This window comes from Dryobates pubescens, chromosome 25 (assembly GCF_014839835.1).
Source record: "Dryobates pubescens isolate bDryPub1 chromosome 25, bDryPub1.pri, whole genome shotgun sequence".
In the NCBI taxonomy this organism is placed as follows: domain Eukaryota; kingdom Metazoa; phylum Chordata; class Aves; order Piciformes; family Picidae; genus Dryobates; species Dryobates pubescens.
The window spans coordinates 14,279,687-14,307,165 of NC_071636.1; the positions used below are offsets into that span (position 1 = coordinate 14,279,687).

The 27,479-nt window shown below is 44.0% G+C and overlaps 1 protein-coding gene across 1 annotated transcript in view; it reads left to right on the forward strand.

Annotated features, from left to right (window-relative positions):
* Nucleotides 1-27,479, forward strand: part of PPIL2 (peptidylprolyl isomerase like 2) — an 87,227-nt gene that overhangs the window by 34,036 nt on the left and 25,712 nt on the right. Inside the window, exons 10-14 of the mRNA XM_054173063.1 lie at nt 1,436-1,596; nt 3,107-3,182; nt 5,360-5,466; nt 23,981-24,070; nt 24,969-25,002. Of these exons, the coding sequence (XP_054029038.1) occupies nt 1,436-1,596; nt 3,107-3,182; nt 5,360-5,466; nt 23,981-24,070; nt 24,969-25,002 (468 nt within the window). The remainder of the gene's footprint in view (nt 1-1,435; nt 1,597-3,106; nt 3,183-5,359; nt 5,467-23,980; nt 24,071-24,968; nt 25,003-27,479) is intronic.

Sequence of the window (27,479 nt, forward strand, 5' to 3'; positions counted from 1 at the left end):
ATTTGCTTCTTAATTATTTTGGGGTGGTTGGGTTTTTTTGGTAGCTAAGTGCTTAGTAATATCTGTTGGTATTAAATTACTGAAGGAAAAACATTCTCTCCTTTGCCCCTGAGGTTTTCTTTAGCAGTGTTTCTAATGAGATCTAATTGCTGGTTATGAGCAGGTTGTGTTTTTCTGGCTCTTACTAGGCTCATTTGTTTTGTTTTGGTTTGTTTTTTGAAGCTAGTATTTCTTCAAGCAAGCATCTCACCTGTTTACCCACTAAAAATAAGCTCAGAGATGGATTATTTAATAGTCAGCCAATAGTAGGCATATGAAGACAGAGAATAAGTGAATCTTGTAAAAATCAGACAAAAAAAAACCCTTAACTTTAAAATAAAATAGTAAAATAAAACAAAATTCTACATTGCAGTCCACCAGCCTTGTCCCCCTTCTATCATATTTGAGAGAGGTGATTCTGCCACTTTGCACTGGTAAGATCCCACCTGGAGTACTCCAGCTCTGGAGCCCTCACCACAGGAAGGACATGGACCTGATGGAGCAGGTCCAGAGGGAGGCCACAAAAATGATCAGGGGACTGGAACACCTCTGCTACAAGGACAGGCTGAGGGAGCTGGGGTTGTTCAGCCTGGAGAAGGGGAGGCTCCAGGGAGTCCTTAGAGCAGCCTTCCAGTACCTGAAGGCGGCTACAAGAAGGCTGCAGAGGGACAGTTTGCAAAAGCCTGCAGTGATAGGATGAGGGGCAGTGGTTTGAAATAAGAGATGAGGAGATTTAGATTGGCTGTTAGGAACAAGTTCTTTACCATGAGGGTGGTAGAACACTGCAACAGGTTGCCCAGGTAGCTAATTGAGGGCCCATACTTGGAGATCCTCATGGTCAGGTCAAAAAGGCTCTGAGCAGCCTGATCTAGTGGAAGATGTCCCTGCTGACTGCAGGGAGGTTGGATCAGATGACCTTTGGAGGTCCCTTCCAACCCAAACCATTCTAGGATTCTATGATCTCATATTGGCATTGTTGCATCACAAGCCAGGCCATTCAGTGAGGGGACAAAGGAGAGGAGTTCATTTGGTGCCCAACTGTGTCTTGCTTTTATTGTTCTGTAAAATCTTTACCAGACTTGCATGAATTTAAAGGATTTATGGTGGCTTTGATGAAATTTTTGCAGTAGTTGAAGTTTTTCATCTTTTCTTTGTTGTACTTCACCATGTTGCCATTTATTGTGCTGTATTTCAAGTTATGCTGTTGTTAGTGCTATACATTAGTATTTGTTACTGTTTCTGCAGGAATTAATAAGTTACTAGACCTTTGTATTTAATAAACAAGTAGAAAGAACATCTGGAAGGTTGTTGTAAACTTTAGAGATGTAGTAAACTGAAGGAGAACAAAACAGAATTTTCCTTTTAACTCTGAATGATTTATCTTTGTTTTATCCAGATGAAGAAAAAGCAAAATTGGATCCCTCTTACTATTTGAAAAATACAAATGCAGAGACCCGGGAGACCTTACTGGAGCTTTACAAGGAATTCAAAGGTGATGATATTCTAGCAGCTACCATGAAGGCTCCTGAAAAGAAGAAAGTGGATAAGCTGAATGCAGTAAGTTGCCTTAATTTGTAGTTTGGCACTGACTGACTTCCTCAGGAATGATACTAGATGTTTTCCATTTTAGAGGCCATATTGCAGTACAAACAGACTCTGCTCCTTCTGTTTGCTGTTGTATGGAAATTTGTCATAGGTGAGAACATGAGAATCATGTTGGGATTCCTTAGAAATTCATTGAATGTGTCAGTGAGTTTCTCTGTGTTAAATCATTGTAAAGTAGCCTAAACCTTTTAGAAATGGAGCACAATAGAAAGGAAGAATCTTTTTGATGTGGTTATGGTGTATGTCCTGGAAGAACCCTTTTTTCCTGGGTTGCAATCTCTTGCTTTGAATTTGTTTATCATTGCTTCGTGCAGTTATTGGCAGAGAGAACACACCTTAAGGCCAGTGCAAGTGAATCATTTCTCATCTGGGCAAATACATAAATCATCCACAGCTGCTCCTTCTTTTTTTTTTTTCCACTGGAATTCAGGATTTTTAGTGGGATATTTTAAGGGCTATTTTTCCAAGTGCATGTTACTGTAGAGAAACAATTCATCTGTGTCTAGGTTTTCTATGTCAAAGGCTGTTTGAAATGGGCAAGACAGAGTATCTTTCATTTAATAATTATGGGATGTATGTGTCTTCATGCTTTGATTACACTTACATGAAAATGAAGAATGATGCAGCATATGGCTTTGAATGAGGTTTAGTGACAGACTGAGGAATGTAGATGACCAAGTAGAATTACATTTGCCTGTTTTTCAGGGCATCATAGTGTTAGAGGAAAACAAAAGCTGCTGGGAGAGAAAATAAAAAGATATGAGAGACAATGTGAGGCAAGCACTACATGTTGGAGGGTCAGATGGTCATCCTGTGGATGAGTGTGCATGGATGCAATCTAACCTTGTAGACAGAGCATTGGCCTGACCTGTTTTCTTTACAGGCACTGCCCCAGAACCACTAACCAGATCTCCGAATTTATTAGAGCTCTGTCATTTGCTACAAAATCCATGTGTGAGGATCATGTTTCCTTTCTGCAGGAGAATTGCAAAGCTCAAAATAGACATTGGGAGCCAAGGGACAGTGCCTCTGCATGCAGAAGGGCCATGTGTGGGAGGGGAGGGTGGTTTGGTTTCCACCACAGCATCACTGTGGTTCACTGGATTTTCCTTCCACTTACTCAGCAACGTTGGAAGAATTTTACAGATGTCTTGCCAGAAGTACTTCTTTCATGTCTCCACCTGTGGCCATACAAATAAAGTCCCATTATAGAATCCTTGCACAATAATGTATCAAACTGTATGCTCCTTGAACTCCCAAACTAGAGTTCCATCAGAGCAGATGTTATGGGGAACAGATTGAGAATTATTGCTGCATCATACATTTAATTCTTTCTATAGGAGCTAGAGTGAAAAGTCTGCCTTCAGAAGGATGACATTTGTGTGTTTCTAGTGCTTATCCAGTATTTTTAGTAGATTAATTCTTAGATCTGATGTCTTTCCTGCTTTTCCTTTGCAAACAGGCTCACTATTCCACTGGAGCAGTAAGTGCTTCCTTCACCTCCACTGCCATGGTGCCTGAAACTACCCACGAAGCAGGTACCAGAATAACCTAGCCAGAAGCTCTTTATTTACTTGCCAGCTTTAAAGTGTGCTCCCTAGCACATGTACATTTATGAGGACTGAAGGAATGTATTGATAATTGGTCAGTACTGAAGCCATGGAAATGTATTCCCTGAGCAGATATACCCTTACTTTCCAGTGAGCTCATTCTGGAAATAATGGAGCAATTATGAATTAATTTCAGCTTTGAATGGCAGTTACTTACATTGAACTGAAATTAATGAGGTATTTTCTATGCCTGGGGACCAAAAAATGGGATATCCACTTATGTAAATTAGGAATGAAATACAATCTCTCCTTAAATAGCATACAAAGTCTTTACCACCCTTTTAGCTTCACCCAGTGTTGGTTAAAATGACTGCAAATTTTGTGGCGATAACTTTGAATTTACTGGGTTTAGTATAATGAAGTTTTTCTTTCATTCTCCAGCCTAAACACAAATGTATAGGATTTATTTACTTTTAATACTGATTAAATAGCTGAGCAATGCATATTCCAAGTTGAAGAGAGAGGTCCAGCTTTGGGCACTAACATGTAGATGTCACATGCTTAGGCAAAAAATGAATACACTGCCACAACTGCACCTACCATGTTCAGTTCCTTTACTTGGTGGTGGTTACAGTGATTTGCAGGTGACTCTGTGAGTGTTGAAAATACCTTAACTAAGTGGACATTTTCACATAATGGAAGTGGGAAGTTGGTTTGACTTTCCATTAATGTCTCCAGTAACAGCTTCATTTGTTTTCAGAACTGGGCAGGTCCTCCTGTGTCAGCCATTTGTGGTTGACTGATGAGTACCTGCTTGTTTTCCAAGCTTAACAAAACCCAATTTGGTTTCAAAGTAACATTTGTGATTGGTAGGCACTCTTTGAAAATTGCAGTTTGTAATGAATGCCTCTGTGACTTAAAAATATAGATGATATTGCTGGCTCTGAAGGATTTGGTGGTTTTCTCTAATGGAAAGCGTTACACAGAGATTAATGTGAGGTTATCGTAGATGAATTGTGGAGTACAGTCCCTGAAGATTCGGTGCCCCCGAGAGGGAGGTCAGAAAGGAGATGGACCTGATGGAGGAGATCCAGAGGAGGGCCATGAAAACCATCAGGGGGTGGAGGACAGGCAGTTGGGTTAGTGGCAAGTATAGGGTGGGTGCGGATGAGCAGGAAAATGCCAGCTACCACTATAGTGCTTGAGTGGAGGAGGGCCACTCAGTTCTGGGCCCCTCAATTTAGGAAGGTTGTTGACTTGCTGGAACATGTCCAGAGAAGGGCAATGAAGTTGGTGAGGGGATTGGAACACAAGCCCTATGAGGAGAGACTGAGGGAGCTGGGGTTGCTTAGCCTGGAGAGAAGGAGACTCAGGGGTGACCTTATTGCTCTCTACAACTACCTGAAGGGAGGTTGTAGACAGGCGGAGGTTGGTCTCTTCTCCCAGGCAACCAGCACCAGAACAAGAGGACACAGTCTCAGGCTGTGCCAGGGGAGGTTTAGGCTGGGTGTTAGGAAGAAATTCTATGCAGAGAGAGTGATTGCCCATTGGAATGGGCTGCCTGGGGAGGTGGTGGAGTCACCATCACTGGAGGTGTTCAGGAGGAGACTTGATGGGGTGCTTGGTGCCATGGTTTAGTTGTTTAGGTGGGTTGGATTGGTTGATAGGTTGGACGCGATGATCTTGAAGGTCTCTTTTAACCTGGTTTATTCTATTCTATTCTAACTGGGCTTGTTCAGCCTGGAGAAGAGAAGGCTCCAGGGAGACCTAATAGCAGCCTTCCTGAAGGGGGCCCTGCAAGAAGGCTGCAGAGGGACTGTTTCCAAAGGCCTGTAGAGATAGGACAAGGGGCGGTGGTTTGAAACTAATGAAGAGCAGATTTAGATTGGCTGTTAGGAACAAGTTCTTTAGCATGAGTTTAGTGGAGCACTGGCACAGGTTGCCCAGGGAGGTAGTTCAGGCCCTATCCCTGATAGCTCAGAGCTACCTAATGTAGTGGAGGATGTCCCTGCTGACTGCAGGGGGGTTGGACTAGATGACCTTTGGAGGTCCCTTCCAACCCAAACTGTTCTAGGATTCTATGAAAACAGAATCTAGCAATTTGTTTTCTGATGATTTCTGAAGATTAAAGAGTAAGCTAATTATTGTCCTTTGCTTTGATACAGCTGCAATTGAAGAAGATGTTGTGCGATACAAATACGTGAAGAAGAAGGGCTATGTGCGACTTCACACTAATAAAGGAGATCTGAACCTGGAGCTGCACTGTGATATGGTATGTGTGCCCCATAAAATCAGTCTTCTTAAGCAACAAACAGAACAGGAGCTGGTAATGGAAATGTCCAAAGAAAGGAATAGTGTGTAGTTGAAAGAGATCAATAAGCAGCTGTCAGTTGTGTTGGTGCCTTTTCATTACATACACAAGGCTCCACTGTCAAATGCATTATATCATGTTATATATTATGCTACTCTATGTATAAATCACAGAATGTTAGGGGTTAGAAGGGACCTCCAGAGATCATCCAGTCCAAAATCCCTGCTAAAGCAAGATCACCCATGGCAGACCACACAGGAGCATATCCAGGCAGGTTTTTAATGTCTCCAGAGAAGGAGACTCCACAGTTTTTCCAGGTAGCCTGCTCCAGGGGGCTCCATCACCCTCACCACAAAGAAGTGTCTCCTCATGTTGAGGTGGAACCTCCTGTGTTCTAGCTTGTATCCTTTGTCCCTTGCCTATCACTGTGCACCACCAAAAAGAATCTGGCACCTTCATCCTGACACCCACCCCTCAGATATTTATAGATCTTGCTAAGGTGTCTGTTCTCTGTGAGTAGTCCAATATATTTTAGTGGACCCCTTACAATGTGTCAAGGTACATATTTAGACTTTTGAAGGGTCAGGATTATAGTGACCCAAACAATGACAAGAAAAGTAGAGAGAAAAAAGAAGGGAGAACACAGAGAAGAGTGAACATCCCAAGGTTTCACAGCAGGTTACTGGCAGAACCAGGAAAAGAACCTCAGCAGAACCAAGAGCAGTCTTATCAGCCTGAGTACACATAGTTAAGATCCCCAGAAGTAGTTAATTTCCTTCTAAATCCTGAGCTTTACAGGACAAAACTAAATTAAAAACCTTATAATAGGTTTTTTACTTCATTTTTTAGCTTCACTTTCTAAGGTTCAAGCTTTCAAACATCTTCTTGTTGCAATTAAGAGGAAGACATTCATTCTAAACCCCAACAGCCTCAATTTTTTTATAGTCAGTGCAGTCTGATTCTGGGGGAAATCTGTGACTCTTAAAATAATAAACATGGCAAGAGTTATGCTAGACCAAGACCAGTGATGTCTGAGACAGCACCTCCTGCCACTGTAGTTGCTTGTTTATTTGTACAACCACATCTATAAAAGGGAAAAAAAAAAGGTTTTCACTATAAAAAGCCTAAACCTTCTGTTGTTTACTGACATTTTTATCTCAGGGGGTTATAGGTCTGAAGGGTTTAGGAAGTTGAAGTATGAGAAGAGGGATTCAAATGGTAACATTTCTGCTGGTTGTGACCCTCACAGAGTTTAAGGACAGTGGTGCTGGCTAGGAGCTGGAGTGGCTGGTATGAAATCCAGAGGTGCACTGGGAGAATGCATCCTTTTTAGCCTTGGAGAAAGAAAAAGGAGCAAACAGGGCAAGACTGCTAGCTCCCCCTTCTCTTCCTTTCTCTCACATGTGTAAGGAGCAAGATATGTGTAAACATCTCAAGCTGACCTATGGAAACCATATGAGAATCTCCACAGCAGCTGTCATGCCAGTGATTCTGTAGGTGCCTGTCAACCCTGCAGGTGTTTTCCATGCTCTTAAATAGTAACACTAGGTCATAAGGCAAAAAGCAGAGGATGTTAGTACAGCAATATTTGGGGGAAGAAGTATAATGAGCAGATTGCCTTGATCATTTGGTTTGCCATATGTTCTCAAGTTGGCTTCTGAGAATGCAGGCTGACTGCAGCTATTCCTACCAGTGTGGGTGTTCTGGCCATATGTGACCAGTGCCACTCAGGCCTGAGGACCCTGTCTCAGTTGCCCATTATAAACTTCCTGCAATACTGTGTCCAGTTTTGGGCTCCCCAGTTCAAGAGAGACAGGGATCTACTGGAGACAGTCCAGTGAAGAGCTACAAGGATGACTGGGGAACTCGGACATCTCTGCTGTGAGGAAAGACTGAGAGACCTGGGGCTGTTTAGTCTTAAGAGAAGAAGGCTGAGAGAAGATCTTATCAATGTCTATAAATAACTTAGGGGTGGGTGTCAAGATGAAGGTGCCAGGTTCTTTTTGATGGTGCCCAGTGATATGACAAGGGACAAAGCATAAAAGCTAGAACACAGGAGGGTCCACTTCAAGGTGAGGAGACACTTCTTTGTGGTGAGGGTGATGGAGCTCTGGAGCAGGTTGCCCAGAAAGGTTGTGAAGTCGTCTTCTCCAGAGACATTAAAAACCTGCCTGGACCTGCTCCTGTTTAGCCTGCCATGGGTGATCCTGCTTTGGCAGTGGGGGTTGGACTGGGTGATGCCTGGAGGTCCCTTCTAACCCCTAACATTCTGTGATTCTGTATGATACCCATTGTGTTTCCTTTTTTCCAGATGAATTCCTACACACCTCCCATTCACGCACACTGCTTCCCCCTGTGCACGTTGGAGGTGTGCGCTGTGTTACACAACCAGACCTGCTTGAACCCTGGCCTCTACCCATCTGTTTCTTTCATTTCTTTGTGTCAATTAAATCTGGGTGAATTAAGCAGACCCTTGGCACTGTGGAGAGGAAAAAAATATATATTTAGAATAAGTAGGAAAAACTTGCTGCTTGGAGGAGGTTTTGACAACATCCACTTTAGGTCATCAGCCTAGGTCTATTAAATCAGTTCTTCCGGGAGGGACTTGGGTTTCTGCCTTTACTATATAAGGACTTTGTGCTTCTAACTTTGGGTTTCCTGTATTACACTGAGGTTAGGCACTTTAGGTAACTCAGTGCAAATAGAGCAAACATGGAAGCATAGAATGGTTTGGGTTGGTAGGGACTTCCAAAGGTCATCTAGTCTAATCCCCCTGCAGTCAGCAGGGACGTCCTTCGCTAGATCAGGTTGCTCAGAGCCTCATCAAACCTGACCTTGAGTATCTCCAGGGATGGGGCCTCAACTACCTCTGTGGGCAACCTGTTCCCAGTGTCCCACCACCCTCATGGTAAAGAACTTGTTGCTAACATCCAATCTAAATCTGCTTTTCTCTAATTTCAAACCATTGCCCCTCATCCTATCGCTCCTGGCCTTTGTAAACAGTCCCTCTGTAGCCTTCTTTTGGCCCCCTTCAGGTACATCTTTGGAAGGAAGGAGAGGTTACCTATGAAATGTTGAAGGATGTTGCTAGGTCATGTAGGAAAAAGAGAGGCAAAAGCTCATTTAGAGCTTAGACTGGCCACTGCTGTGAAGAACAAAAAATCCTTTTATAAATATATTAATGGTAAAAGGAGGAGCAAGGACAACCTCCACTCTTTAGTGGACATGGAGGGGAATATTGTAACTAAAGATGAGGAAAAGGCTGAGGTACTTAACACCTTCTTTGCCTCAATTTTTAATAGCAGGATAGGTTGTCTTCCAGACAGCTGACCTCCTGAGCTGGCAGATGGAGTCAGGGAGTGTAGTTCCCCTGTAATCCAGGAGGAAGTAGTTAGAGACCTGCTCAGCCACTTGGATCCCCACAAGTCCATGGGACCTGAGGGGATCCATCCTAGGGCAGATGAGTTTGCCAAGCTGCTCTTCATCATTTACCACCATTCCTGGCTCACTGGAGAGGTCCCAGATGACTGGAAGCTGGCCAACGTGATGCCCATCCACAAGAAGGGCCAGAAGGAGGAACCAGGCCTGTCAGCCTGACCTCAGTGCCAGGCAAGGTCATCCTGAGTGCAATCACAAAGCACTTACAGGATGACCAAGGGATCAGGCCCAGCCAGTGTGGATTTAGGAAGGGCAGGTCCTGCCTAACCAACCTGATCTCCTTCTATGGTCAGGTGACTGCCTGGTGGGTGTGGGGAAGGCTGTGGATGTAGTCTGCCTGGACTTCAGCAAGGTGTTTGGCACCATCCCTCACAGCAAACTCCTGGCCAAGCTGTCAGCCCCTGGCTTGGACAGCAGCACTCTGTGCTGAGTTAGGAACTGGCTGGAGGGCCAAGCCCAGAGAGTGGTGGTGAATGGTGCCACATCCAGCTGGCAGCCAGTCACTAGTGGTGTCTCCCAGGGATCAGTGCTGGGCCCCATCATGTTCAATATCTTTATTGATGATCTGGATGAGGGGATTGAGTCCATCATCAGTAGATTTGCAGATGACACCAAGCTGGGGGCAGGTGTGATCTGTTAGAGGGTAGGAGACCTCTGCAGAGGGACCTTGACAGGCTGGACAGATGGGCAGAGTCCAAGGGTATGAGATTTAACACATCTGAGTGCCAGGTTCCACACATTGGCCACAACAATCCCATGCAGTGCTACAGGCTGGGGTCAGAGTGGCTGGAGAGGAGCCAAACAGAAAGGGACCTGGGGCTGCTGGTTGATAGTAGACTGAACATGAGCCAGCAGTGTGCTCAGGTGGCCAAGAAGCCTTATTGCAATCTGGCCTGTATCAGGAACAGTGTGGCCAGCAGGAGCAGGGAAGTCATTGTGCTCCTGTACTCAGCACTGGTTAGGCCACACCTTGAGTCCTGTGTCCAGTTCTGGGCCCCTCAGTTTAGGAAAGTTGCTGGAGTGTGTCCAGAGAAGGGCAACAAGGTTGTGGAGGGGTTTGGAGCACAAGGCCTATGAGGAGAGGCTGAGGGAGCTGGGGTTGCTTAGCCTGGAGAGGAGGAGGCTCACGGGAGGACTTACTGCTGTCTACAGCTACATGAAGGGAGATTGTAGACAGGCAGGGGCTGGTCTCTTCTCCCAGGCAACCAGCACCAGAACAAGAGGACACAGTCTCAGGCTGTGCCAGGGGAGGTTTAGGCTGGATGTTAGGAAGAAATTCTTCCCAGAAAGAGAGATTGGCCACTGGAATGGGCTGCCCAGGGCAGTGGTGGAGTCACCATCACCAGAAGTGTTTAAGAAGAGACTGGATGAGGCACTTGGTGCCATGGTTTAGTTGATTAGGTGGTGTTGGGTGACAGGCTGGACTTGATGATCTCGAAGGTCTTTTCCAACCTGGTTAATTCCATTCTCCGCTACTCCATTCTACTCTGCTCCGTTCTACTTTACTGGCAGGCCACTATTAGGTCTCCCTGAAGGCTTCTCCAGGCTGAACAACCTCAGCCTATCCTTACAAACATGTAACACAAATATATGTCACAAACACACAGATCAGCTGCAATGGATGTATTGAGACAGGCACAAAAAAACGGAAAAATGCCAAAATGAAGCCTTTCTAAACACATCCAGCTCACCCTGCTTGTGAATATGTACAATAGTCTTAATTAATCACATACCAAGTTTTTTATCAGCTCTTCTGGTTTATTCTGTGCACAGGTTGAGCCAGTTCTGGTTGATACTTGAAGCTGTGTAGTGAAATGGTTTATATGCAGGATTTGGTTTTCCTGAAAGAGTGCACAATCTGGGAAAGGTCCTTAAATGCAGTCAGGGGGCCTGGACTCTGTCATAATGTTTGCCCAACATTTTTGGTGCCTGACTTTTCTAACATATCTTGCATGGGTAGTACCTCAGCTTTTCAGAAAGAAAGGGAGAAAAAATTTTAGCTCCAAGCACTGTGTTTATGCACACTGGGATCAGCAGCAAAATTGGGACCTCTGGATTCAACATATAGGTCTGTGCTGCTTGAGCCACTGAGAGTAAATAACAGTATTAGGTTGTCATTGCTGCTTGAATTCAGACAAAATGTGTGTGATTGGGAGAATTCATCCTTCTGCTCTCTAAAGTGGTGCAACTACAGGAGCAAGTGAATGATTTATAAGCCACATTAGAGTGGAGCTTAGCTTCTCTTTTTAAAGACAGCCTGCTCACTTGTTGTCTTGGCCTGACTACAGGCTCCTTTTTTTAGTTGCTGAGTGATATTCTGTGCTCTGGTTATCATGGAAGCCACCCATAGCAGTGGCTGTATTTACACAGGACTGCAAATACATGATTGTGAAATGCTTTAGGAAGTTTGGGGATGAAGTTGCTATATAAATGTGACAAATGAGTACCTGTGTCCGGAGGTAGGACTTGCAACATTCAAATTACATTTTAAAATAGCCCTGTGGGTTAGGTTTCAATGCACACTTTGAGGTGTCTATTTCTTGCTGAAGTAGACAACAGCAAGTGACATACTTGCTGCCTCAGAGTGTTTGTCTACTGTGTCAATTGTATTTTCATGCTTATGGACTGTATTTGAGCAAAATATTCTTGCAGTTGTGCTCTCAGCAGTCTGCTTCTGAAGTCTACCCAGTATTCAGCACCCGCCTTGGGTTCTTACTGCCTCTCCCTTCACAGCTCTTTGGGCTCCCTTTCTTTTCCCTCTTTTCTGAGAGCTATCTGGCAGCATGGATTGTTTGGTGTTTGGTCCATATGTGACTTTTTTATTTAGAAATAAATCTAGAGCTCTTCATATACTAGTACTTTACGGTGCCAATCAATGAGATTGATAGTGATGAGAATTTTTTTTTCCCCCACACCAAAAACCTAATCAAGAAATGTTTTGTATTGATCTAGGGCAGGAAATCAGCACTGCAATGTGATTGAAGTCATCAGTTACTTTGTGACAGAATTCAGAAGCAGAGCATGAAATAGGTCTAGAATCCAGGTACTTTCTCTGTTTGAAATCACTTGTTCAGAGCACCAGAAAACTTCACTTAGGTTTCAGAAAGATGATGTGTGACTTAAGTCACTGACCTAAGAAAAAGCAATAAAAAGAGTTTAGAAGATAAACTGGAATATTTTTTTTTTCCTCCCTTTTGAGTGTGTGCCTCAAATGAGCAAAGGTGCAGCACTGCTGTCTCCACATCAGAGTGCTGTGCCTAGTGCTCTGTCTTGCCGTTTGTTTTTCTCCCAGTCTTCTCACTCAGATACAGTATGTTCCTCCTGATGGGGACTAATCAGATGGCCATTTGTTAGGGACATTTTCCAGGAAGCTGACTTCAGCTGGGCAGAAGCCTCAATTGTTGTATACACTAATTGGAAACAAATTTTTTTTTAACATTCTGGCAGTACAGAGACTTAACAGCATCCAACAAGTGTTATTCCTTCAGCTCTAGTCTAATGCATTGCCAAACAAATAAAGAAAAGAAATAACTGATGAAAGGCAATGAATGTCACTGGGTTTCAGTGGTTTAGGCACTATGATTTTCCCACTCTCTTCCAGTTGTTTTAGCTGCTTTAATCAGGATGTTGCAAGGAACAACTGCCAGTATCATCACGGAATCATAGAATGGCTCAAGTTGGAAGGGACCTTGGAGATCATCTACTCCAACTGGCCCACCATGGGGCAGGGACAGCTCTCAACTAGACTTGGCTGCTCCCTTGAGGCCTTGAACACCCCTAGGGAGGAGGCATCCACAACCTCCCTGGGCGACCTATTCCAGAGTCTTACCACTCTTGTACTGAAGAACTCCTTTCTAACATCCCGTCTGGCCCTACTTTTCTCTCAGCTTCAAACCATTCCCCCTTGTCCTATTGCTAGATACCCTCATGAAGAGTCCCTCTGCAGCTTTCCTGTAGGATCTCTTCAGGATTGGAAAGCAGCTTTAAGGTCTCTCCTGGAGTCTTCTCTTCTTTAGGCAGAACAACCCAGTCCATGTGTATTCTACTCTACTAGTGATGCAGTTACACCTTGTAGTGGAACAGCCTCCTAAGGTAGGGTACAGGCTTTATCTTGTGCATAAAGTCAAACTGACTTGGATGTGGAAGTGCAAAAGCAGTGTGGTGCAACTGTTAAAGTGGAGAACTAGGAGCTGGTAAAGCCTTTGCCATGAACTTGCTGTGGCTGTGTGGTTTGGTTAGGGATTTTTTAAGTCAGTGGCATCCCGTTTTTGCTTTCATAATGAGCAGTAAATGTAGGCATCATTCTGAATTCCCAGGCAGTAACATGTTTCAAAGATGCCTGATTGCTGGAGTGCAGCTATGCAAATAACCTAGGCTGCCTGTTGGAAACAGCAGCCCTGCCTAAGAGTAGACAGTAGCAGACTCCTTGTCTCTGTACCTGTGAAAGGGAATAAACATTCTTGTCTTTGCCTCTAGGTTGCTTTGAAGCTTTCTTGTTTAGTGCTTGTGCTTTATTGTGGCATGGAAATGCATGACTTGTTAAAAAAAATACATAAATATAAAACCAGACCACAACAGCCTGTCAAAATGATCCACAGGTAGTTTGGTGTGCTTCTCACATCTCTCTTTTGTGAGTTCTCATACAAGCGGTCACTCTTGATCTGGTGGTTAAAGACATGCCCATAGCAGCAGCTGAGTGCTGATCTGTACCTGTCATGGCAGTTTGTGTAAACTCACCTGTCTCTCAGGTTTTATTAAGGTTTAAGGGCAAGTTGGCATAACAAAGAAGAATGTGAGATGGATTTCAAAGCTCCATCCAGCACTCCAGAAATGCTCTTTGAGGTTTTAGGACCTGACAAACTGTGCTTACCGATGATGTCTTGACGTAACTATCTAAAGAAGCCATTATTTTACAAATACTGCTGTTTCAATCTTTTGAGGCCCTCTGACCTGTTAAATATGCCTGTGATCTATAAATGTGTAATCCAGCCCCTCTTCTTTGAAATCATTTCTCCTTTTGTGTGAGGGACTACTCTGAAGATCAGAAGCCTGTAAACTTCTAATCCATTTTCAGTGGGAAAGAAATGAGTTGCTGAAAAAAAAATCTTCTGACCTCCTGGCCTGATAAGATACCCCAGGCTTTCTGAATCCCTCATGTTCTCTCTTACTTAAGCATCCATTCTGTCAGGGTCATTATGGCACTGTATGGCAGATAACTGGCTGATGTCTTACCAGGGTCTCTGTTGACTCAGTATTGTGGTTGTGGAGATCAAGAATGTGATCCTGATATGGTTTCAAATGACTTAGTACACTATCATTTTTTTTTCATTGCAACAGAGCATCGTAGGAATAGGTGCAGCTTCTAACCTTGAAAGTTCTTGCCAAAAGAAACTAAAAAAGCCCATGCAGTGGTTTGAGCCTTAACTGGGAGTTAAGAGCTCAGATGGGGGCAAGGCTGAGAATCTTTCCCCTGCTCCCCCCTCCTCTCTCCCAACAGAGAGTCAAAAAAAAGGAAAGGGAAGGAGCAAATCCACCAAGAAATAATTTGGAGTCAGCTTGGAAGTAGAGAGGTAAAGAGTTTTCTTTAAAATATATATATATATATTTTATAGTGTATATATGTACAACAATAACAGATAAGGTACACAAGGGCAAGGAACAAGGATGGGTGGGAGGGGGAAAAAACCAAGAATACAAAACCAGTCTCTCTCTCTGAAGAGGCGTGGTGGCAGCAAGGAGAAGGATCAGGCCCAACCACGTGGCAGAGGAGCAGGAAGGCAGCTGCAGTAGCTCTCTCCAGGAGGGGCAGGAGCCAAAAAGGAGAGCTAATGGCTGCAATGTCCTCCCTTTTATACCCTAGCTAGGCATGGAGGGGGGAGTGGAACAGACTCTCTTTCCCAGGGGGAAAACACCCTGCAGGGAGGGCAAAGCACTCTCAAGCCCCTCACCCTGTTTTCAGGATGGGCGTTAACCCACCACAACCCCAAACTGTCTTTTTCCAGGAGGAGAACAGCTGGATACAAATGTTTGTTATTTCTTGGTGTGCTTTTTCCTCAAGGTGCTGCAATGGCACTATTGCTCTTCTTTGTGGTTGGCAGTGGAATGGCTCTGCACAGCCATATTGACCGACAGGTCACTTCTAGGTTGTTCTGAAGCCAATAGCTTAAATATTTTTAATTTGGGGGTCAAAGCAGCCATGTTTGAGAAAGAAGAAACATGTTGATGTGAGAAATGCCTCATCTGGATGCTGCTATTGTGTGCTTGTCCTCAGTGCTCTTTTACAGCAATGAAGGGGTAGTGGAAGTCCTTAATGTTCCCCACTGCTCATGCCCGAACAGGACATTCAGTGTGAGGTTGAGAAAGGTGTTCAGCTACCTCCCTGTGAGCCTGTCCCTGTACTGTGGGGCTTGCTGCCCTTGTCCATCTCTGCATGGCTTCCTGGCAGCCTTTGTCATAGGGTAATCGGTGGGAAGGCTTTTTGCACATTTGGACCTTTCTACCTCCCCAGCCTCTTGACAAGCTGTATCTGGGAAGGGAATCAATTGTTATTGGATTGTGTCACTTGTTTAGGTGACATTTGACAGTGGAGGCATCCTATACCAGCTGCGTCTGCCACTTAGGGATCCCAAACCAGAGGATGAGGGGGGTGGTTTGAAGTTACACAGCTGCTGCTCTTCATCTTTCTCTGACGTGTTTATACCTTGGCTCCTCTGATGAGAGCAGGATGACCTTGGGAGGCTGACAGCTACCAGAGCTTTGCTGTCTAGCGTGGAAGTGGTTACAGTTTGCATCTTCTGAAAAGGTAGAATTTATGTGCAGTCAGTTGCAGACTGACAAAATGCCAGGAAGCCATCATGGGGTCTGGGATACTCTTAAGTTTTACAGCTGCTAGAGGTTGCTCAGGCAGCTAAAGTTTCATCTTCATTTATATTGTACCCACTGGTGCTATGTTGTCCTTGCTGCTCCATCCTCATCAGCACCCAGCCCTGCATTGCACTGTCTGACAAGCTCCTCAACCCTCCTGTGACTGACAAATTTGAGGGAGAGGAGAGAGCTGTTTTCTCCCACTGTAATAAATAAACAATAGAGGAAAAGTCATGGCTGTGGCTAGGGATGATGACTCTGGAGAGTTAATAGTTAACACTGACAGATTAGATGCCTTGTTTAACTTGAGTTGTGCTCAGCTAAACTGATTGATTGTCCCTATATTTGCAACCAAAAAAAAAAACCACCAGTGAAAAATAAAACTGGTGTATGTCATTTGTTATTGGCAGCTTATCTAAGCTGAACATCTTGCTTAGGCTTTGAAAAAGTTTTGGTTTAGCATCTTTAATGTCAGTACTGTGGAAGAAATGCCTTTGAAAAGTGAAATTTAGCTCTCTGCTAGAAATCTTTGCTAAACAGCTAATTAAATTATAGTGGGTTTCTGTGCAATGAGAATGCAATAATTCTGCTCTGTGTTCTAAGCAGCTCTGAAGCTTTGAAGTAGCGATACAGGCAAATGTTTGTTATCAAGTCAACAGTCTTTTACCTGAGGCATAGGTTGCTCGTTCTGAGTCTTTTTTAAGAGTCTGGTCAAGTGTTTTACCCCAAAGTGCTGATTCTTTTCTGTCTCCCAGTGCTCACTGCCTGAAACTGTGCTCTTCTGATCATAGATCTCAAACTGACCCCAGCATATTTGAGAGTGGTGTCCCTTCTATGAACTGTGTCTTTTCTGAACTGAACCATCATAGGCAGCTGCTCTTTGCCACCAGAACCTGTCACTGGCTCACCCCTTCTGGCATGTAGGGGAACTGTTATCAGGGAAGTGGAGCTGGCAGGGGGTGATGTTCAGGACTATAGTAAATGTTTCTCCTGTAGGAAATGTCCTAGGCTTCCCACAGTGAAATTCTCCCCATGCTTTTGCAGTGAGCTTTGTGAAGTTTGGGATTTTCTTGGGCCTTTTTGCTCTGAAACAAATGGAGTGCGCTCCTAGTCAATTAGTGCACAGTGAAGCAGGTAGCTCAGATCCCCTTCCAGTACAGTATAGTGCACAGAAATACACTAGAAACATTCATATGTCCACATGTGTCCAATTTCTTTCCATGACTCATTGGAGGGAACAGATATTAGCACCCAATACATGGTGATTCCTGAAACCACTCCATGCCGCTTGCCTCTGAGTAAGCCCTAAATCCAAGCTTTTCTTAGGACATCTTCTTTCCTGTGGGGCTGCAGATTGAAAGGGATGGGAAGAACGGAGCTTAAACCTTATCAAATCACCTCTTTATAGGCTCATGCATTAGAAGAGTTGCTAGAATGAACAATTACAAGAGTGAAAAAGCTCTATGTAAAAAAAAACCACAGGTATGTAAATGAGGTATGTAAATGGACTAAAGCAAAACAAAAACCACAAAATCTGTGTTAAAAAGACTGCAGGCGTCATCTGTAGCTTTCAAAATATCCATCACTAGTTGTGTCTCTTAACAGTGGGATTCTGGCATTTGTGTGATAAGATGAAGGCTACAGAATGCCATTTTAATTTGTGGGGAAGGAGCTTTTCAGGATTTCAGATTATCTTTGCTTTGAAACATAGGGTTAATGAGCACATATCAAGGCTGCGTTGTTTAGTGCATCTACTACAGATCATCCAATTTAGAGAGACAAAAAGAAATGAAAGGGAAATGGAATTAACACAAGGAAATTATACAGACATGTGAATGACAGCTTCTGAATGCTTAGTGTGAAATTTCTCTTTAAGGTTCATGCAGATCCCCCAGGGATGGAGCATTTTGAAATGATTAGCTCTTCACATTGTAAAGCCTTCTTCCTTGCAGTCATGGCAACGACTCTTTTCCCATCTCCTGTACCTTGGCAACAGGAGTGCCACAGGTTTTTCATCTACCTCTGGGTGGCTTTTCAGCTGCCCAATACAAATGCTGAGTTAACTTTTACAACCATAATGACCCATTTTAACTGATGAGAAAGGAGAGCTGCAAGCTGAGAAATCAGATGGTGACCTGGCTTAATTAGTCTTACCTCTCAGGTCTCAGGGTGCAGCAAGAGAGATGAATTTTCACTGGATTGGCGCCACCATTTCTGGCAAAATGAAACTAAAATTGGCTGAGTTAATGCTTAGAAATGGAACAAAACAAAATCTGCATTTCTCCTTGAACTTTATAGTCAGGGTTTTTTTCCCATTTTGTTTTGATTTTCTAAACTGTGTATTGCTTTCTTCAGTGATCCCTGCAACCATGATTTCACAATCAGTCTCTGAGAATCATAGAATGGCATAGGTTGGAAGGGACCTTAAGGCTCATCTACTCCAGCCTCCCCACCATGGGCAGGGACACCTCTCAACCAGGCTTGGCTGCTCAAGGCCTCATCCAACCTGGCCCTGAACACCCCCAGGGAGGAGGCATCCACAGCCTTCCTGGGCAGCCTAATCCAGATTCTCACGACCCTCATACTGAAGAGCTTCTTAAGGTCCATTCTGACCCTACTCTTCCTCAGCTTCAAACCATTCCTGCTTGTCCTACTGCTAGACACCCTTATGAAAATTCTGCAGCCTTCCCGTAGAATCCCTTCAGGTATGGAAAGGCAGCCATAAGTTCCCCTGTTGTGTTTGCATGGGTGTTCCAAGTGGCAATCTCTCTTCAATTCTGAAATTTGTTTGGGCCCAGTAGCCCAAGTGCCACCAGGGCTGGTATTGCCATGTAGACTTACCTACTAAGTGTGTTAGCTAAACATAAAGAGAAACCATTGCCTTATTAAATATGCATGTCTCTGAGTCAAGCAAAGCATTTGTGCCATCTTCTGGGATATAGACCTCTCCTGGATTCCTGTCTCAAACTGTTTATTAAAATTTTACCACTTGCCTTGGGTGTGAATTTTCAGCAGTTGAAAGACAGTTATCTGGCGTCTACAAAATAAATAAGGAGCATAATTGGAGTTGAAGACTCATTTTTGGTATAAATGAGACTGTATTTATTTGTTTATTTTACTGTTTGTAATTGGGAGAGAAAAGTGGTTTAAGTTGAAGGACGTCATACAGAGACACTGTTCATTTAAATGGTCCCAACTTGTCTGAAGACAAGGAGGGTTTGTCAGGCCTGTCCTACCACACTCTTTGGAGATGAAAGCCTTCCCCAGTTTTTAAGTTTGACTTCTCAGGACTGTCATTGCACCCCTCTGAAGAGATGCTGCAGCAGATTTGTCCCTGCTGATTGTGGGGAGGTTGGACTGGATGACCTTTGGAGGCCCCTTCTGGCCTGGACCATTCTATGTTTTAAAGCAGAACCTTTGTTCTTGTTGGTGGCTTTCAGATCAACACTTTAACAAATTAAGGTGGCATTTTCCTCATAGTCAGCAGATTAAAATAATTTAAATCATTTCCTGTTTAATGAATAAAGGGGAGAAAGTCAGCTGCTGCTGTTGAGGTCAGTTTGAGACAAGAACAGCCAGAAGTAAAAAGAGAGCCTGGACCCCATTGTCAGTAGTGAGGCAATAACAAACTGGTGGTGCCTTCTGCACTTCTGCATTTCCAGGGGCCTTGACCTTCCCCTCCTCCTTCAGAAACGGTGTGAGGCAAAAGGTGTTAAGGAAGTTTCAGAAGGAGTAGACAGCTTTACATTCCAAGACTTGGAGTCTGACATCTCCCACAAGATCTTACACTCAAATAGCAGTCAGGTTTGTTTATATTTATTTCTCATCAGCCTTTGTAGTTGTAACAAAGACTTCAAAGACTGCCCTTGTTTGTATGGTCAGTGCAGAATGTAACTTCATGATGAGGACCTGCACCTTCCCCACGAACCTCCAGCCTTTTTGCTCTACTTTGGACAGGATACTGCTCTGAAAGGTCCCTGAAATGTGTTTGGCAGTGTGAGATTTGGCAAGAACTTCAACTGCTTTGACTAGATCAGATAATCTGAGACAGAGATTCTAGATCATAGAATCATAGACAGGTCCAGGAAGGGCCCTCCAAAGCTCATCCAGTCCAACCTCCCCACAGTCAGCAGGGGCATTCCCAGCTAGCCCAGGTTGCCCAGGGCCTCGCCGAGCCTCACCTTGAATACCTCCAGGGAAGGAGCCTCAACCACCTTCCTGGGCAACCTGTTCCAATGTTCCACCACCCTCATAATAAGGAACCTCTTCCTGATACCCAGTCTAAATCTGCCTTTCTCTAGTTTGAAGCCATTGCCCCTCATCCTGTCACCACAGGCCTTTGTAAACAGTCTCTCTGCATCCTTCCTGTAGGCCCTTTTGGATACTGGAAGGCTGCTTTAAGGTCTCCCCAGAGCCTTCTCCAGGCTGAGCACCCCCAGCTCCAGCTCCCTCAGCCTGTCCTCATAGCAGAGGTGCTTCAACCCCCTGATCATTTTTATGGGCCCTCTCCATCAGGTCCATGTCCTTCCTATATTGAGGGCTCTAGACCTGGATGCAGTACTCCAGGTGAGGTCTCACCAGAGCAAAGTGGCAGAATCACCTCTCTGGATCTGCTGGCAACACATCTTTTGATGCAGCTGAAGATGTGATTGGCCTTGTGGGCTGCAAGCTCACGCTGCCTGCTCATGTCCAGCTTCTCATCCATCAGCACCCCCAAGTCCTTTTCCTCAGGGCTGCTGTCTCCTTCTCCCCCAGAATGCATTGATAGTGAGGATTGTTCTGGCCCAGGTGCAGAACCTTGCACTTCCTCTTGTTGAACTTCATGAGATTCACCTGGGCCTACCTCTGCAGCTTGTCCTGGTCCCTCTGGATGACATCCCAGATCAGCTGCATGGTTGAAACTAGCATTTATTACTGATTGAATGCACACCTTTTTATTTGTGTCTAAAAAAAGCCCTGTGAAAGGTAAGGGTAATGTTGCTAAGGAGCTGCTTACCTGCCAAATGTGTCTGTCTGATGCATGAGGTGACCATGGGAACCCATTTGGTGGCAATTATTTAAAGAAAACCTTGCAGTGATATTATTATTTCACGTAGACTAAACATTTCTGCAGTTGCATTTGACAACAAGCTTGTTTCTGGGAAAAAGGAATAACAAGTAGAGAGCCATTTAGAGGAAAGGGTCAGCAGAAGTCCTGCATAAAAAATACATGACTAGAGCAAGGTTTTTTGATGTATATTTTACAAATTGTGTTTTGAAAATAAAGAGGAGAGCTGTACTGGGTTACCAGCTCTGGTTTGGAATGTATTCCTAGGGGGCTCAGTCTTTTGCCTGATTTCATTTTTCTTAAAAAATTAATTACAGGCTGCTGTATTCCCCCCCGAGAACATATTAACTATGTCTCTCTCTCCAAAGAGTCCTTGGCTCTCAGGAGATAAAGTGCCTTGGGCTATAAACTGCTGATTATATTTCCAATTTGTAAAGAACTTTTTTTAACTCATTTTTATCCTTACTGACATTTTTCATGAGTGGTAACTGGTAGCACTGCATTGGGATGAAGGCTGTTAGGGTGTTGTCACAGAATCACAGAATGTTAGGGGTTGGAAGGGACCTCAAAAGATCATCCAGTCCATTCCCCCCCCCACCAGAGCAGGATCACCTAGGGCAGGTCACACAGGAACGCATCCAGGCAGGTTTTGAATATCCCCAGAGAAGGAGACTCCACAACCTCTCTGGGCAGCCTGTTGCAGGGCTCTGGCACCCTCACAGTGGACCTCCTCCTGTGGCACCTCCTCTGCTCCAGCTTGTACCCATTGCCCCTTTGTCCTACCACTGGACATCACTGAGCAGAGCCTGGCTCCATCCTGCTGCCCAGCACATCTTTATCAATATGAATGAGGGCATCCCTCAGGCTCTTCTGCTCCAAGCTAAGGAGCCCCAGCTCCCTCAGCCTGTCCTCACAGGGAGATGTTCCGCTCCCCTCAGCATCTTTGTGGCTCTGTGCTGAACTCTCTCAGGCAGTCCCCTGAGGTCCTTCTTGAACATTGAAAGAAAATTTGTCAATTATTCTATAAAATGGAAACTGTAGGAAAACCTCCTATTGCTTGAAACAATTTTCATGGAAGATATTTACTTACTAGTTGTCCTTGGGGTGCTACCAAAATACATTTCCCAGTGGCATTCTACCATAAAACCATTCTGGTACCATTGCCATTTTAACTCAGTAATGAATTACATAGGAAATCTGAGATCACAGAATCATTCAGACTGAAAAAGAGCCTTGAGACCATCAGGTCCAACATTAACCCTACTCTGCCAAGTTCACTACTAAACCATATCACTAAGCACCACATCTAAATGACCTTTAAACACATCCAGGGATGGTGACTCAACCACCTCCCTGGGCAGCCTGTTCTAATGCTTGATCACTCTTTCAGAAATAGCTGGGATAAGATTGCATTAGAATTTGTTTATTTTCCCAGTTCTAGCCCAGCTGACAACTGTCATCTGTATCTGTGTAAAGTAATTAAGAAGGGATCATTATAAAGAATTTATCATGGCAGGTTGAATTTGTTTGGCTAATTAAGAGACATTTCAGTGTGAGAAAAGAAGGGTGAGAATAATTGTGTTTCAGATGAGAAAACACAGAAAAGTGAAGTTCTGTATGGATCTGGTTTTAAAGAGATACAGATTATGTCATCCTTAGATGATCCTCGTCAGGGTTGCCTTTTATTTTTGGGGGGGTACTTTTAAGTCACTTCAGGTTGCATGGTTCAGTCTCACTCTGTCTCTGCAGCTCTCAGACCAAGAATGATGTCATACCAATGCAAAGTGAATCAGTCTCTTTCAGAAAGAGGCTTTAAGTCCTGTGTGTGTTCGTTTACAGGCATCGTGACTCATGCTGGGGCTTTACATTCAAGCACATACAACAATAAGGATATTTTTCAAGGCCTGTAACAACTCAGATTAGTTAGATCTCTTCTTTTGTAAGACTGCAGTACCTTTATGTACACAATCCACAGTGGGGCTGGAAAGCATGGCCAAGTCTAGGAAACGGGCTGGGTTTGTGTTTACACCACTGAAGGTTAATTAAGTAGACGTGGATTTTTGAAAACAGATTGTCTTTTTATTTTTCCTGTGGTCTAGGGAGTTGTAGGGTCTGTCTCATTCTTAGTGCCAAGTGCTGAAGAGGACCAAATACTTTTTTCCTGGTTAGCTTCAATATGCTCTCTTTGAAGTGGTGGAACAGAGAAGTCAGGTTCTTTCTTATTCACAGAATCACAGAATGGTCTGGGCTGGAAGGGACCTCCAAAGGTTATCTAGTCCAACCCCCGCTGCAGTCAGCAGGGACTAGAGCAGATTACCCAGAGCCTTGTTGAGCCTTACCTTCTGCCTGGGCAACCTGTTCCAGTGTTCCACCACCCTCATAGTAAAGAACTTCTTCCTGATATCCTAAATCTGCCTTTCCCTAGTGTGAAGCCATTGCCCCTCATCCTGTCACGGCAGGCCTTTGTAAACAGTCTCTCTGCATCCTTCCTGTAGGCCCCTTTTGGATACTGGAAGGCTGCTTTAAGGTCTCCCCAGAGCCTTCTCCAGGCTGAACACCCCCAGCTCCAGCTCCCTCAGCCTGTCCTCGTAGCAGAGGTGCTTCAACCCCCTGATCATTTTTATGGCCCCTCCCTGGGCCCTCTCCATCAGGTCCATGTCCTTCCTATATTGAGGGCTCTAGACCTGGATGCAGTAGTCCAGATGAGCTCTCACCAGAGCAAAGTGGCAAAATCACCTCTCTGGATCTGCTGGCAATGCATCTGGGAAATTAACTTCTTTCAGTGCATGAAGTCCACCTTTGGGACAGGATTATGATGCATGACAATAAGTTACCACAAGGTCTCTGAGACTGCCTGCTTTCACTGGGAGGTCATGTTATCTGAGTTAGTGTTCAGCACTTCTTTTTGCTAACTGGAAGAGCTGGGTTTAATTTGTTTAACACTCTGTGTGTCTTTCCAGTATGCTTTGAAAGAGCTGGTTGGAGATTTTTTCTGTAGAGAGAAAATCATTCCTCCTCAACTTTATGATAGGTTCTTTGTAAGGCACAAATGAAAAGTGGTAGTTGTAAGCAGTGACCAATTTGATTGTCTAAAGGTTTCACTTAATCAAGTCAATTGTCTTTTAGACACCCCGAACATGTGAAAACTTCATCAAGTTGTGTAAGAAGAACTACTATGATGGAACAATTTTTCACAGATCAATTCGTAACTTTGTGGTAAGTATTGAACATATGCTGTGGAATTCACAATATATGAGGTCCTCAAAATACTTAGTTAGCTTGATTCAGTTTTAGTTTCTTCATGCATGACAACCTGTAGTAAATATATAATAAATATATAATAAATATGCTATCAGAACAAGGATGATCCTGACTTACTAAATTTGAACTTGATAGTCTTACTAGCAACTGTCTCTGACTAATATTGTCACTTAGAGCATCACTGCATTGAGTAGTGCTTTTGCTGGTGCTCCAGACAAAGCCTCTGAGAGTCATTGCCTTGGCAAAGCTCTAGTTATCTCCCTCAAGCTGTGGGTGGGTGGTTAATGAACAGAAGGGGAGAAAGAGAAATGCTAATTTGGATAAATAATGCTGTGGCCTGTTGAAATTCCATTGGGTTGAAACTTTAGACAACAGATGAATTTCAAGTTGTGGTACTTTAATCATAGAATGGGTTGGGTTGGAAGGAGCCTCCAAAGGTCATCTAGTCCAACTCACCTGCAGTCAGCAGGGACATTCCCCACTAGGTCAGGTTGCTCAGAGCCTTGTCAAGCCTGACCTTGAAGATTTCCAGGAATGGGGCCTCAACTGTTCAACCTGTGCCAGTGTTCTACCACCCTCATGGTGCAGAACTTGGTCTTAACATCCAATCTAAATCTGCTCTTCTCTAATTTGGAAACAGTCCCTCTGCAGCCTTCTTGTAGCCCCCTTCAGGTACTGGAAGGCCGCTCTAAGGTCTCCCTGGACCACATGGGGGTTGGACTAGATGACCTTTGGAGGTCCCTTCCAACCAAAACCATTTTATGATTCTATGTAACGTTGAGCAGAAGTGGCTTTTAAGTATTTAATATCTTTCACCCAGATGCATATATAACCCATTATTTTAATTCTGCAGATCCAAGGGGGTGACCCAACTGGAACAGGAACAGGTAAGGCCGAGTTTGAATCAAATAAACTGGTTTTACTTCATGCACTGTGTTGTTACATTTGTCTCCAGACACCTTGTAGATTAAGACTTCCTAAACAAGGATCTGTGGTACATTCTGAGTATTTCTACCTGAAGGCAGAAGTTTCCTTGTTGTACATTTATGACTATTTTAATTGTGCTCACAATTTTATCCATTACATTCTCGGTCTAAAACTTGGGTACTCTTCCAGGCAGAATTCTTGTTGGGTCTGTCCTTCCAGAAAATAAATGAATTCTAATGATTTTGCAGCTGACCTTCGAGAGCAAGGAACAAAGGAAGAAATACATTTGTGCAAAGCTGCTTTAAAATTCAGCGTTAATTAACTACTTGAGACCTGCCTCAGAATTGGTGAATGGCCAGGTGCCATCTGTTCTCCCAGCTAGCTGCCTTGGAAAGCCCAAGCTGCTCTTTTTCTAACTTTTAGGTTTCACTGTTACTAAATTCTTCTGCCTCTTCTTTCTCCCTTTTTTGAGATCTGCGTGGCAGTCGTATCAGAAATGGTCAGGAGGCATAGCAGCTGAAAGGTCTTCAGAGCCTTGCCCACCACACTAGATATGTCCTGCTGCTGTGAATGTGCGCATTTTCCACTTGTACCCACCTGTAGGTGTCCCAGCATCCTCAGCTCCTCTCTTCATCCTGTGGGGTTCTGTGCATTTTCATTCTATTTCATACATGTGTCACTTGTATATGCTAGCACAATATTCTTCTGTGCTCACAGCACATCCAAAGAAGTTGTCTTTGGAGCTGTTAACTACTTCAACTCTGCTTCTTTTGTAAATAACATTAGTGTGAGTTGCCCAATAGCTTTTCTTCTGTTGCATGTAATAATCAACAATTACATGCTCTAAGGTATAAGACTAGTTAAAAATTCCATGTTCTAATGGCAAAAGCCCTTTATCTTGTTGAGTTCTTCCTATATATGCTTGGGCTGTCAAAAGAAATGTGATTTCATTTTGTTACAAGGAAAGTTTCAGTTCAAATCCCAAAAGACATAATTAGGAACATCTTTTAAAATGAGAAATTAAATGGTGTCAGGAGATAGGAGAAATTTAATGGGTTGACTCAGGCACCTTTCATGCTTCTAGGGTAGAGTTCAGATCCTTCTATGGAAGGAAAATTAACTTGCTGCTGTCACACTTGTCTCTGTTTGTGCAAATGGTACAAGTATTGTGAGACAGCACAATTAAGAGTTGGCAGAGGACTGGCAGTGCAGCTGCATTGAAGGTCAAGACTCAGCTGTACTGGCAAAGCAAGAAGGAAGTAAAATGCAAATAAGCCCGTAGGGGAGAAGACCTCCAATGCATATTCCTTTCTTGAAGGGAGTCTAATGACCTCTAGTCTTTGCCATGTTGTTTTCCTTCTTGTCATTCTCAATTCAAGATGAGCCCATTGCAGACGACACACCTCACAAACACCTGTCAGGGCTATTAAAGTTCTAAGAAGATGGACAGTGTAGACTCAGATGGGTAGGTGTTGCAGACTTGTAGAGACTGCAGTCATTATAGAGCCCAAACAATGCAACTATCCTCTCTGCAACTGAATGGGTTTGATTTTTTTCTGAGACAGCTGAATTTTAGATATTCTCATGGAACCACTTACTGAATACAATAATGTGACAAGAAAGCATTGTGGATGGACAGCCTGGTGGGCTGCTAGATTTCTTTTGAACTCTCATTCCTGTGTGTTTAATACTTATTAAAGTGCAGCCACTTAGTTCACAGAATGTAAGCAATCTGCCAGGATTTGTTCCTACCTACCTGATAAATCCTAAGCACTTGTATGTGAGGCAGGAACATGGCTTGTGTATCTCAAGCCACATGCTGTAGGAAGGTGGCCAGACATAAGGTGCTTGTCTGGCTTTGTGTTCTCTCCACAGCAGCTTGACCAGCGGAAGGTGCAACTCAGGGCAGCATAAGAACACAGCAGATGTAGTGATAGTCTCTCCCAGCCTCCTGTGGTGTAGAAATTTTGATCCATTGGTTTTCTTGTGCTCAAAGATACGGTGTAGTAGTGGCCCTGGTAGAGTTTAGATGATGGTTGGACTTGATGGTCTTGAAGATCTTTTCCAACAAGAGTGATTTGGTGATCACAAGCATTCATGTCAAGAAAGCCTTGGAGTAAAGCACTGGAGGATTCAGTGCTTTTGTACCTTTTTTAACCTGGGCGTGGAGGGCCGAGCCCAGAGAGTGGTGGTGAATGGTGCTACATCCAGTTGGTAGCCAGTCTCTAGTGGTGTCCCCCAGGGATCAGTGCTGGGCCCAATCCTGTTCAATATCTTTATTGATGATCTGGATGAGGGGATCGAGTCCATCATCAGTAAGTTTGCAGATGACACCAAGTTAGGAGCAGGTGTCAAATCTGTTGGAGGATAGGAGGGGCCTGCAGAGCAATCTTGACAGGCTGGCTGGATGGGCAGAGGCCAGTGGGATGAGATTTAA